We start from the raw sequence: 13,200 nt of genomic DNA, 5'->3' as shown, positions 1-13,200 counted from the left end.
ATGCATTTTGTGGCACCACACGGAAAACACCAACATAGAGATCATGCCATTCATTTTGTGGCACCACATGCTTTATACAAGTCCACACCGGGAGGGCAATTTGCTTAAATGGTTTTACTATTGATCCTTTACATTTATATAATATTAAAAAATATGATATAATAAATATATAAAATTATATGTTTTGCACGTGTCCCGGCTAGTCTTGCTTTTGCTCTTTTTGAAAATTGCGTGCCTGGTTGTCTGTCTTGTCATGTATCCATGCTTCTTAGCATATGATGTTGGTTTGGGTTATGTTGTGGTTGCAATATTTTGGATTGGATTATGCAATGCATTTGTTTTTTTGTGGAAAGAATGCATGATTATATAAATTTAGTCCGGGAGTGCTATAAACAGAGGTAATATGCTAGTAGACATGTATATATATGCAACCATTGTACTACTTCTCAAATCATTTTCCCTTGATACTTCTCAGTCATTTTTCATTGTACTTCTCAAATCGCTCATGTTACTGTTTACTGTAGGCATTGCAGGTTCAGCAAAGCCCTCGATGATTGAATTATCATTATATGTAGACGGATGTAATTTTTTTAGGTCAGTTATGTTCAATACCCCAATCATTTAATGATCGTCTTATTTCTGATAAACTCAACTATGGTGATTGATAACTGTTCTTGTTTCAACATGTAGCGTGTTTAACTGCACTGTTTTATAGTTCTTGTTTGTCAGTTAGTATTCTGAATTCAGAACATAGATACAATGTGAGGACTTTCCAAGAAGGAAAAGGCTATCTAACACGAAAAAGTATCTGAAATGAAATGTATGCTGTAGATTTAGGGTTTGTTGACCTGATTACTTTTGCAGTTAAAGTTTTTCACATTTTTCTAGTTTTATAAAAACTTGTGTGCTATTCTTGTTCCCCATTTCATTAATGTAAAATTTCACATGAAATTCATTCGATTAGAATCTCATAGTGAAGGTAGAGACGATTTTACGTTGAAGCATGATCTACATCAAAAGACATGGAGATATTCTGTCAAGGTAAAGTGACTATTGCTATCAATCATATGTTACTGCTCGGTCTTCCATATATATATATACATTTGTAGTTAATGTGATGATTGACCAAATGAAATGAAAACTTTGTATAATACTTCAAATAGACACAGTGACAACTTTGGCTACTGGGGATCTGCTGCTAGAGGGGGATCCAGCCCTGTCAAAAGAGGATCCGGGAATTGAGGTCAGACCATTTACTCAGTTAAACAAACTACTATAAACTAGCTCGAGGCAAATGAGTTGAATGAACAAACCTTGATTAGTCCCGCCTCGGTACCACATAGAATAATGTCATTTCCGGTGAGTAGGCTTGTTATCTTGCTACCAGCTGATAATCGCCCGACTTTCTGCTGTGTCCCCCTCAACCATATCTGCTTGAAAAAATATATTACAAGTCAGATGAGGCTATCAATCAATTAAGTTATGTAGCTTGATAGAAGAAATTTAGGTTAAACTAATGGTATCATCTATTCATCCCTAATGATGATCCATTTCAAGGACACTGGTGCCCCTCCTCAACTTTTCAAAAAAATACATTTTTGCCTAATATTTTGAAAATGTTTTCAAATCATATCACTCAAAACATTATATATATGTCCTCTTAATTTTTCCATTCTTCCTCCAATAAACACGACATGCCATTGATTAGAATGAGGAATAGATTGACTCCTTATTTTCTTCACAAATAAATCTAAGGAAACATTTCCATTCATTATGTGTATTTTACTGGTATTTTTCATTTTTTATGATTTTATTGTTGTGATATGTATAAAATTGGAATAGTTTTGAAATATTAATAATTGATTTATTTATCAAATCAAACCAAACTAAACATTGTGTCCCAAATCAATCCAACTCAATAATTTTCCTTAGTATTGCCCGCCCTCAGCCAAATTCCTGTCTCCACCACTGCTGGTGCAGCCTTGATGCCTAACTCTTGCCATAAAGTCCTATATTGATGAGTGCATTCATTGGACTATACTAAGTGTTTTTATTATGCTAAATAGCAAGTACCTTTAACTTTCACAATCTCAATAAATGCTTTATACATGATATATATACATTAAGTACCTGAAGGATGCTTGTCGATGGACTGCAGTTTAAGTATATGAAGTCCTCAACTACTTCCATCGCCAGCACACTTGTTCCTCTGTCTGGCACCATGGACATTTGTGGTTTGGTCTGTTTTCCCCATCCCTGCATTATTTCTTCCAATCATTCATTGAAATCTTAACATAGGTAAACAATTTATATTCCTTACCTTGATATTTGACCCCTCAACAACTACTGCACTTGCACTATATAGCCAATCTTTATACACGGAAATCGAATTGATGGGCCCGCTTTTCATCCTCCAACTCTTTGATGGCGCTTTGATCTCTCGCTTCCGATTGGTTGCTATAGCTAGCTCCTAAATTGAGTTATACATTACTTATGATTTTAATTTGTGCATGACTTTGGTATTAGACAAGTCCCTCAAACCAACCTGTATGCTTGAATCCATGCAACCTACATAAGCCTTCCCACTAGTTACCCGTACACACTGCACGTGTTTATCTTTGCAAATGTCTCTGGTTGTTCTTGATGCCTCAAACACCTGAAAATTATATTGAAACTAGTTTGAAGGATTTTTTTTCATCCTTCTACATATTTAATGCAAGTTCTGGAAGACAGAAACTTTACCTTCATCTCGTGGCTTTGTGTAACTGCAAAAATCTGTTGGCCGTGAGTATCTAAACTTTGAATTGGTACCTTCACTCTTATTACTTCCAAGCACTCCAGTTTCCTTTGGATCATTTGCCAAATCTGCACCAAGGACAAGTAGAGAAGTTTCAGATATAGTACTGTTTTCTTCATCCATCCAATTAAAGTATGGAAAATGTCATCAACTATATGAAATTATCAAATTACCCTAATTGTTTTATCTGCTGATCCACTCAACAAGCAGCATTCCCCTGGTTCAAAAAGTGAAAAACATGTCACGGCGCTTTTGTGCTCCTTCACGTCCAACACAAGTGTGGCTGTCTGGCCCTTGATGTCCCAAACCTATTTAATGAGAGCAGACAACCACACTTAAAAACAGTTTTGTTTTTTTGTTTTTTTCCATTCTGAATGTGATCAGTTGGGGCCTCCACAACCATGTTACAATGCTAAGTTCTTGGTGTACAATCAACCATAAAAGTGACTTTTAAGTATAATGCAGAAGGTGGCATTGCTACCTTAATTGAACCATCTGCATATCCACTGCAAAGCTGTCCCCTGTAGTAGATGAGAGCGGTTACAGCTCCGCTGTAGTTTTGAGTTGCCTCCAGAATTTGCGTGTGAACACAAGAAATTCGCTGCTCTTACCATTATAATGAAACGATCAAGACCGTAAATGGAATTTGTTAGCACTATCAATATTTCTTGTAAACAAAACCAAAAAGAGTAAAAATAATTTTGATATAATTGCTGCCATTGTTAACTTTTGGGCAGCATTTATGCTACTACCTTTATGAGGAAAGCATTGTTATTCACCATAATCATATTCGAGCGGGCGTCTGATTGGTGTGTTTTGAGTTATCCTGTCTAATCTATAGTTCTTTTCTACATTTATGCTATATTGGTATTTCATTTGTCTGGTTCTTAGTTAGATATATGATTTAGTAGATAATAAAATTACAATGCTAGTTTGAAGCAAGTTATTTATAAATCATTCTCATGGTATTCAAATTTCTGGAAGAAAGTTATTCTTAGGCCAGAATCTGAAAGAGAAAATTCACTTTTTAGTATTTGAGATGGTGTGGAATGAAGGACAGGGGTTGATGTTGTTGCCATTACTTAGAATGCACTAGTACTTTATTTATAATTGTTTCATCTGTCTGGACTCTAAATTTTCTGGGTGTGTACTTGTTGGTCATAAGAGAAAGGGCCACACTTCTGTATAAGTGTTGCTAATTAGAGCCAGTTCGGAGCAGATAATTTGTCATGCCACTTTGAGGCCATAGAAATGGCATAATTCTGAAAGGATTCGTACATGGCTGGATCACACCTGGTGTATTTTTTATGCGATAAGAGTTGTTGCTCAAACTCGAAGCACGTATCTAATAATCAGAAGACTCACCCATTTGTTAGGCAAGAAATAATCAGCAACCCTAAGTAATTCCTCTGCCATCCAGGTTACCTTCGAAAGTCTTCTAAGTGACTCTCTTACTCCTTCTGAGAAGTGAAGTAGTTTCTGCATTCCTGCACAGAAGAAATCTATATAAAATCTGCCATAAAAAGTCAAAAGCATATTTCAGAGCTGCTAATTGATGTGGAGTTCCTAGAAGTTCTCGTGAGTTACGTTTTCTTCATTTCCAATGACAATTCTTGACATTTTTCTAATTTAGAGGACACTTTGGACCACCAGGAGATAGAAAACATTCGATTTCATTCCGTTGTTTGTTTATTAGGCATTAAGGTGTGCATTTCATCATTTGGTGCAAAATCTTTGTTGAACTAGATTAGACCTCTTAGCAAAATCTCGGTTGGTGTAAATAGTTGGTCTTATGTTGATACTAAAATTTGATCCTGGTATAAAATTTCAAAATTTCAAAAATATACAAAAGAATTCTGCTAATTTTGACTTGTCCAGCTAGATCCTCATGAATGATTTTGCACATTTGTTTTTGTGTTTTTTAGTCATCAACTTTGTATTCCTCCGTGGCATATATTATTCTGAAATCTTTCAGTGTGGCATTACCTTTACCGGAAGCATAGTTATAGATGCATAGACATGCTAAAAGTCTATCTTCCAGCTCAAAGCCAGGATGCAAAAATTGCTCAACTTCACTTAACAAGATTTCACTTGCAGTACATCTCAAGTCATCTGGAATTCTTGCAATTTCACACCCGATCCATGCAGTCGCTGTCAGACAGTGTCGAGAAACCTTTTTTATCCTGCTCTTCAATCCCTTCTCCAAAGCATGAAAAACAGGCTCCCCAATTTTAGTAACACTTCTTGTAATCTTGCTGCACCATGCGTCTATACCCGAGTCCTGCAAGTTCATGCAGTTAAACGATAATGTGTACATAAACAACCTTAGCTGTAGATATTTTAAGGGGGAATATCAGACAAATGGGAAATGGGTAAAATAATTGCAAATCAATGGAATGCAAGTGGGTGTAAGTGAGAATTGTGCCATTTTTGCACAATTCTCACTTGCACCAGAAAATAATTGCAAATCAATGGAGTGCAAGTGGTTGCAAGTCAGAAGTGTGTCATTTTGTGTAGTTTTTTCTTGCACCGGGCACATATCTCACTTGCACTCCATTTATTTGCAATGTTTTCCCGTTTCCCATTTATCTGATATTCCCCCCAGTTTTAAGCTATACCAAATTGATTTTTTTACTACCACTCACCTGTAGGCTTTTATCCAACCAGTTGAAGTTTCTTATCATGTTTCTGTAATGCGGTGAGGTCAAACCTGTCTTTTTCAGTAACCATGCTACTGTATATGGTTCCCCTGTCCAGGAATATGTTCCTCCAAGGTTTGATAGAAGGAATGCTGACAATTGCTGCATAGCAGAGTCCTCTTCACAGGTCAATGACCTGAGGAGGGTCTCCACTGCCTCTTCTCTATATGTACTTTTACCGGGTGAGTCTTCCTGAAAAATGTTTCTCATCAAGTTACATGACTAAATTGTTGTAGCGTGGAAGGCTGAATAGAATTCTACATGATTGGCTTTATCACACATCTAGCAGAATCACAAGTGCGTCTTATACTTGTTTATGTATGCTGTAACCTACCTATTTAAAGAGTCGGTTATGGATTTGAATTTCAAGTAAGCTTGTGATTTCTATCAACTTTACAGATTCATCTTGTGTTTCTGATGCTTTATGCCTGTAAACACCTATGTCAATTGAAGAGAAACTTGGACTGGTTGATTTATTTCGAGTTTTCCAAAAATGTATTATAAACTCGGGTTGGAGTTTCTATTAAGTAGGGAAAGCTAGTGAGATTGATAAATAGATTTGAAATATATAATTTTTAAGATTTTTCTTGGATAAAAACATTTTTCTCAAGTTGCTTTCATGGTGGCTGCATATTTGATAAGAATCACACAATATGTTAGTATGGAAGGTGCAACAATTATCTGTGGAAAAAAATAAAAATAAAACCATGACTTACAAACTAGATAATATACCAGTGTGTCTAATTGAAGCAACAAATTTGCAGCCAGAAGTTTGTACTGAGGTTGTGATTGTTGGATGAGGAGCAGTAATATATTCATATTGTTGATGCTTCCTTCTTTTCGTATCTGCTGCAACAAATTGGTAGCTGATGACCTAAAAAACAATGAACAGATCTTGTAATGCATATAACAAGTTTATTGAGTATTATGAGTTATATTCATTTCTCATGTAACTATAGTTATATATCAAATAACATGAAAAGTAGAGGATTTAAGCATTTCTCATACCGTGGCATGCGGAGGATTTCATGGAAAATTTCTAGGGCGATGAACTTGCCTCGCTCCTGATTACTTCTTAGGAGAGAGATAAAAGGCGCCACGGGAGTAGATCTTGCTATATATTTTCTGCATTGTCCATCAAATTTCATGCATCTCACGAGAATAGTGGCCAAAGAAGTGAAGTCTTCCAAATTATTATTTCTTGGAACTTCCAAAAGCCCAGAGAGGACTTGTGGTGAGTTAATCGCAGCTAAGTGCATGTTATTTGTAGCGTAGTCAAATGCAGTTACTAATACTTCGATAATCATCAATGATGCTACAGGAGGTGTTGGAAGAAGCGATGCTAGCCCACCCTTGTAACTGTTTGAAGTGCACACAACCTCTGCCAGTGTGGGTAAGAGTTCTAAAGTCTTAATTTCTGTGGGAGGTGGATTTATTAAATGAATCAGAATCGCTGCCTCGTGCACGTTTCTTTTTAGAGCACTTGCTAAATCGCATAATTGTAAACCGTTCTTGTTCATGTCTTGTATAACCGCTTTGTTCCCTGAAACGAGACTTGAAAGTATGGAAACCGATGCCCTGATAACTCCCACTTCTTTGGAAGTTGATATAGCTGTTAGCAGTTGATCCAAAATTATGTCCTTTAACAGAGTGTATTTAACTCCTCTTTTGTTGCTCAGCATTTCATACATTTTTACAACTTCTTGAGTGTAATCTTCATAGCATGTTCCTAACCCTTCTGAGAAGCATAGTTTTGAAATTGCTTTCTCAAGAACTCCAATTAGTTCATTTTCAGAACCCTTCTCAGTACATAAACAAACTTCATTTGGGTTCTTTTGGGAATATGGATTCTGTCTACTCTTAATACTTCTTTGGTGATGCATTTGGGCTAACTGATAATTCTTCAGAGCTGTTGATGTTAGATGATTGAAGATTTGGAGATCTTGCTGGTGTAATCTCCTTCGAGTTGTCCCTTCTTCCATGTGGCAATTCCATAGAGTACACGAATCCATGCCTCTGAGTTCAAAGATGGATAACTCCAAAGCACTGAATGATCTGTAACTTCTTCCTGAAAGGAAGTTGGTAATGTATCCTTCATTCACTTTTGCATGTGCTTGATTTCTAGGAGCTTGAGGTAAAGATATTGCATACTCTTGACCCGACGTGGAGCAAGGTAAAACCAGCTTCCTGCATGTGTCAATGTAATCACATTTAGAACATATTTCCTTTGAATGCAAAAATATTTTCAGAATCTGTTTTCTGAAAAATAGTTTGATGAAAATAAACACCAAAAAAATGTTTTTGAATTTTGGAAAACTATTTTTACACAAAAAGAGAAAACAATACGAAAATGATGAGTGTTATTGTATTCTTTGTTATTTTTTCACCAATTTAGTTTTTAGTGTTTTTTTGTAAAATAGATTCTGAAAATGAAACCAAAATATTGTTATGAATGAGGAACAAACTGATCAGAAATTTCTGGTTGTGGATCATCTGCATTTACTACAGTTCTCTTCGAAGGTTCACTGGTATCTGCATACACCTGATTCAGGAGATTAGTGAGCATCATAGTAAGATTAGCTCCAAAAAAGAATAATAAATTAAAGAAATGCCTGAGAAATGTGGGCCATGTTTGGTTTGTATTTGTGAAACAATTTTGAAAAATAATTTTCTAGAAAGAGTTTACAAAATTTGAAAATTTGTTTTGGTTGTACGTTTTGAAAATAGTTTTGGAGTTTGGGATAATTTAATTTAATTTTTTTTTGTAATTGAATAGATGAGTGTGAAAGAAAAAGTGATTGGTTGATCTGTAGAATGTGAGAGAAGGAGAGAGGAGAAAGAAAAAGTGATTGATTGATGTGCAATAGAGAGAAAAGTGATTTTGGATTTTTTTTTTCAAAAATTTTCAACCAAACAGATTTTTGAAATTTTTTCTCAAAAATTCTCTCTCAAGAGACAAACCAAACAAGGCCGTGGTCTTTTTAAATGAAAATTACCTCAATTTCATCCTCATCATCAGAACCACTATTGTATGAATCCTCAGAAATCGGTGTGTCTGACTGGGATTCTGTCAGCAGTTCTTGAAGACATTTGATATTTGAGCTTCCCCTTCCTTCCTCACTATGAACTTGATCAAAAAATTTTAGGGCTTCTATATGTTCTTGACACTCCATTATATCAGATACCTTTGACTCTTTTGCAATGTTACGAGTTATATATTCTTCAGGATCAATTGGATGCAACTTCTCAGGCTGCATTGATATGTCATATTAATTTTTTTTTGTTATGCACAAGTTAAACAAATTTACTATACAGGAGAAAATTGACCTATGAAAAAGGCAACTCTCAATTAAAAACATTGAACCACAATTATGTCAGTTATTTGGAAGTTTTTGCGCATGGTGTGTCCGAGTGTGTTGTTCTATGCTAGTGCTTCTTTAAGTGAATTATATTATTATGTTGTAGTTTTTATCTTTCTTCATCCTGAAGCTTGATGATTACATAAGATATGATTATGACATTTTAATGCTAGATATGCTGTAGTGTATAAGAGGAAAGTGAGTCAAGGCTTACATGGCAATCAGTTAGCAAGCTGTTTCCACATTCTTGTAAATTTGAAGATTCAGTGCCACTGGACTCCCCATTCCTGTTCAGAAGCAATGAACAATGATGAGAACTTGTGAAATTGTCATAATGTCTCAAATTTTTGCTTGAACAAATAAGTTTCAGCTGAGTTTTATAAGCCATGAGTTCAGGAGATAAAAGAAACAAAATGATATCCTCTTGATAGTTTGACTGTGCTTTAGAATTCATGCTTTGTTGAGTCCTATTGAGTCCTATTGTGGGTATGGGTATCCAGTCCTGCTGCGTGGCATTGCCATGGCATCTCCACATCATATGGTGCCACACATCAGCCCCGTGAGATGACATGTTGGCCAACTTTGCATCCCTACGTACTCTCCTTTGGAGTTGAGCTATGCTAGCACTTGGTGCCCTAGCTTTGAGCCTAAGGCATCATTAACATCCTTCCGGTCAGTCAATGATACTCTGCTTGAGCATGTTTTCTCCTCGTGGTTGACACGCTCACTACCCCCCCAGCATGGTCCCCTCTTGCCCTTCTCCAAGATTCAAACACACTTAACTCTTCGGCCAAGTGTAACCATCCATGGCATTTGATAGCCACCACTGAGTGGTAACCTTGGCCTTTGATATATACTTGGTCTTCAAAAGGGTACACCATGATGTTGCCATATCGGCCTAGGTTGGGAGCAGGAACTAGGAAACCCCATTGGGGCTGTTGCCTCGGCCATGAGATGACCAAGTGACCCATGGCTCCATGAAGGATCACTAGATGAGAGGTGTGTCATGGAGGCTAGAGTTGAGGGTTCGTTGAGGTGTCTCACAACCCTCTCCCTCAGGTGGGAGGGGACATGCGCCTTGACCAGTCTTCGGAAGAGAGATCCTATAAGAAGTCGGGGCTAGATTTTGACCTAGACATGTATCTTGAGAAGGGCACTTAACCACTGGAGCTTCTCTGAAACAATCTCTGAGCCTCCCAGGTTTGACATACCTACCACTGTGGTCCCATGATGCAACCCTCAAGGTCTGATCATTGGTGCAGTTGGTAGTTGAAAAACCTCCTAAGGGGAATGAGTCACCTGCCCTTGGACATGGGACTCTGTGCATGGTTGAGCTGTCCCATAAGGTTTGACCACCCTATAAAAGAAGACCTTCTCCATGCATAAAAAAGAAGCCTCCCCCTGGTGATTCAGAGCTTCTCCGCTGCCATTTTCTCTCTACCTAAGGCTATATCTGCTCTTGTGATGTAATTCAGTTTTGGGACATGTTAATTGGTCAAATACAAAGAATAGATTACAATTCTAAAAATTCAATACACAGCTCATAAGCTTTTATGCACTTTTTCGATTTTACTTTCCTTTTAGACAAAGAAGCTGTAGACCATGGTCGAAGTTTGCTGGCTAACCAAACATTTATTTTTTCTGACTTCAAAGCAAAATTAATCTGGGAAGTAGGTTTTTACAAATTTTTGAAAGAGTAGTCAAGTTTTTAATTTGGTTTGTATTGGTATTCTGCGTAGTTTGTTATGACATGAGTTTGCGAAGATCAATTCTGATTAGTCTTAGCAATTGGCATACTTTAAAAGACCAGTGACTCTATATAATCTCAAATACTTTCAAACTCCTAAATTTTAAGTCGTGATTTTTGGAAAAATGAAATATTAACTGAAGAATTCATGGCAGGCACTGAGGGCTTACGTGAAAGATTGTGATTCATCATTGGCGAAAGCAATATCTCTGCATCCGGAATTCCACCGGGTCGTCTCGCCGTATGACATAACCTGATAATATGTCAAGCAGGCCTTATACCTCCTTGCCATGTTCCTCATTGCCTCTCCGGCCTCATCCTCATCAGAATCCATCAGAGACGCCAATTTCAAGCCTCCCATTTCCCTTTCAGATGTCACGGACATTAGAAACAGACTATTGCATAGGTTTGGTAAAAATTGTCTCTGAACGAGTCTTGGGGATACCAAAACAGCTTGCAAAAAATGCAAGGCGACTTGCCACTCATCCCCTTGGAGTTTCCGAACCACGGAAAGATAAAAGTAAGAGCAGCAAATCAAGTAGTGGTTTGAAATTCCGGCTGTGACTCCGTGCTCGTTGATCAACGCGGGAACTTGAAGCATTTGCTCTGAATTCCTCAACCTGTGGGATTTCTCTTGTGGCCGCTTTGACTGAATTGCAGCCTCAATATTCTCTATGCCCCAGTACAGATTTGAAAGTACCGAGTGCTCTGAGAATTCAAAGAACTCTCTCTTTTGGATCTTGAGCTTTGAACCACATTTGGATTTTACTGATTTCCGGGTTTTGGCGTCTGCGAGGAATTCATTTATGTGTTGGTTGATTGAGGCAACAACTGCTTGTATGGATTCAGTGTTCGGTCTTTCATGGTCATGAGAAGAAGAAGAAGAAGAAGAGGTGGAAGCCATTGAATTGTGTGATATGTTGTTTATCTCACGAGGATGAAGCCATTGAAGAGTTCTTTGTAAGAGATAATAAAGTGGAGGAAGACATGAGAGACTTGCAGGAATATGGAGGCTTCAAACATCTGCTCGTGATGGTTTTAGCCAACTTCCAAATTTGTTTGGCCCCTCCATTGCTCTGTTGATGCTACTGACAAGAATTTGAAAGTAGCTTCCATCAAAATGGGTAAGAAGGCTTCCACTTTTTAGAGTTCGATAATTTAAGAACACAGATACTATACACAAAATTTCGGATACAAAAACATAATAATGGATAGAATAATTTTCCAAAAAGTGGACCGTACCAATAAATTTATAAAATCTTATCTTTTTATATATGTATTTTCTATATCTGATTTTATATTTTAGTTTGTGTGTTCATAAACTTAATTGAGTTTTTTACCGACATGATTTATTACAAAATTTAATTCCCCGTAGTGAGTTGCTTTGTCAGACCGATGTTTTTGAAGAAATTTTCTCAAACACAACTTCATAAACAAGACTTTTAAATTTTTTTCTATAAGTTAATTGAAGTTTTGTTCTGTAAATTTGAGTTCACAAAACATGCGTTTGGAAAATAAGTGCAAAATTGATTGGATTTACAAAATTTGTTTTAAAGTAGAGCATGGGTTTGATAATAATAATAATAATAATAATAATAATAATGAAAAACTCAAGATGAACTATTATATTGTCTACAGAATAGGCAATTTTATACTGAGCACATCATAAGATTTTCTTTTGAGCTGCAAGTTGACTATAGTTTATTTTATACGTTTGTCTGTTGTGATCCTGATTATATGCCTTGAATGGAGCAATACTGTGTTTTTGGAAACAAAAATAATGAAAATTAAAACCCATCAACATATTGATAGGGACAGGGATTAAAACTCATCAACAAATTAAAACCCATAAATAAAGCTTGCCTAGGACTTTTTTTTTTTTTTTTTGGTCTAGGGCTTAGATAGTTAATCACTTGCAGTTTATTGTGGTCACTAGTTTTGTTTTTTTTTTTTTTTTTTTTTTTTGTGTGGCAAAGATTGTAATTATTCAATAGATTTAAAGTACAATGATATTTTTACTTAGCGTTTCCAATTAATGTAGTAATTTTTTTTTATGGATATGACAATGTTGATCATTGATTGTTAAGTTAATGTAATGACAAGAGATGACTCATCTATTGTGCTTTGCGGTTTCTTAATTGTTGGTAGCACTATGTAAATAATATCATATAATATTTTGGGAAGAGGGGACGCGGGTTGCGCAGCAGCAACTGTTGTACAGCGAAATGGGCCTATTTCGATAATCCAAATTGTTCATATTTTAGAATACATTAAGTAGAACATGTCTGCAAAAAATCAAGTTAATCAGATATCGTTTACCCATTTATCCACTCACATTTGTATCTACAAAAATAAAAAATAATTGTAATTTAAAGTATTAAAATAAATACAAATGTCAGTGGATGAATAGATAAATGATATCCGATTAACTTGATTTTTTTTTTAGGAATGTTCTACTTAATGTATTCCAAAATATGAACGGTTTGGATTTTTGAAATTGATCCCAAAATAGACCTATTTCGGTGCATAACAGTTGTTGTTGCACAACCCGCGCAATAGCATCTCCAATTCCAATATTTTGTGGCTACTTTACAATTT

At 36.2% G+C, this 13,200-nt stretch overlaps 1 protein-coding gene across 2 annotated transcripts; it reads right to left on the bottom strand.

The window, feature by feature from the left end:
- Window positions 1-1,031: 1,031 nt before the first annotated feature.
- On the bottom strand, window positions 1,032-12,338 carry LOC114292673 (Transducin/WD40 repeat-like superfamily protein). 2 transcript variants are annotated; one of them, XR_014333788.1, is made up of 17 exons: window positions 10,773-12,338; window positions 9,070-9,142; window positions 8,493-8,747; window positions 7,962-8,038; window positions 6,505-7,683; window positions 6,229-6,370; window positions 5,443-5,688; window positions 4,784-5,078; window positions 4,163-4,284; window positions 3,279-3,398; window positions 2,971-3,014; window positions 2,743-2,865; window positions 2,546-2,656; window positions 2,321-2,470; window positions 2,131-2,256; window positions 1,314-1,430; window positions 1,032-1,216 (listed from the first exon to the last, which is right to left on the bottom strand). XR_014333788.1 is itself a non-coding variant. In XM_028236685.2 (17 exons), exons 1-17 carry the CDS (start codon window positions 11,504-11,506, stop codon window positions 1,199-1,201), a joined length of 4,023 nt encoding a protein of 1,340 aa, XP_028092486.2. In that variant the 5' UTR covers window positions 11,507-12,338; the 3' UTR covers window positions 1,032-1,198. The 2 variants fall into 2 exon arrangements, 1 of the variants encoding a protein (XP_028092486.2); XM_028236685.2 differs by having other exon boundaries at window positions 2,971-3,105.
- Window positions 12,339-13,200: the final 862 nt, after the last annotated feature.

Source organism: Camellia sinensis, chromosome 6, assembly GCF_055761805.1.
Source record: "Camellia sinensis isolate YWXY chromosome 6, ASM5576180v1, whole genome shotgun sequence".
Classification (NCBI taxonomy): Eukaryota; Viridiplantae; Streptophyta; class Magnoliopsida; order Ericales; family Theaceae; genus Camellia; species Camellia sinensis.
This window is presented reverse-complemented; position numbering and strand designations above follow the sequence as displayed.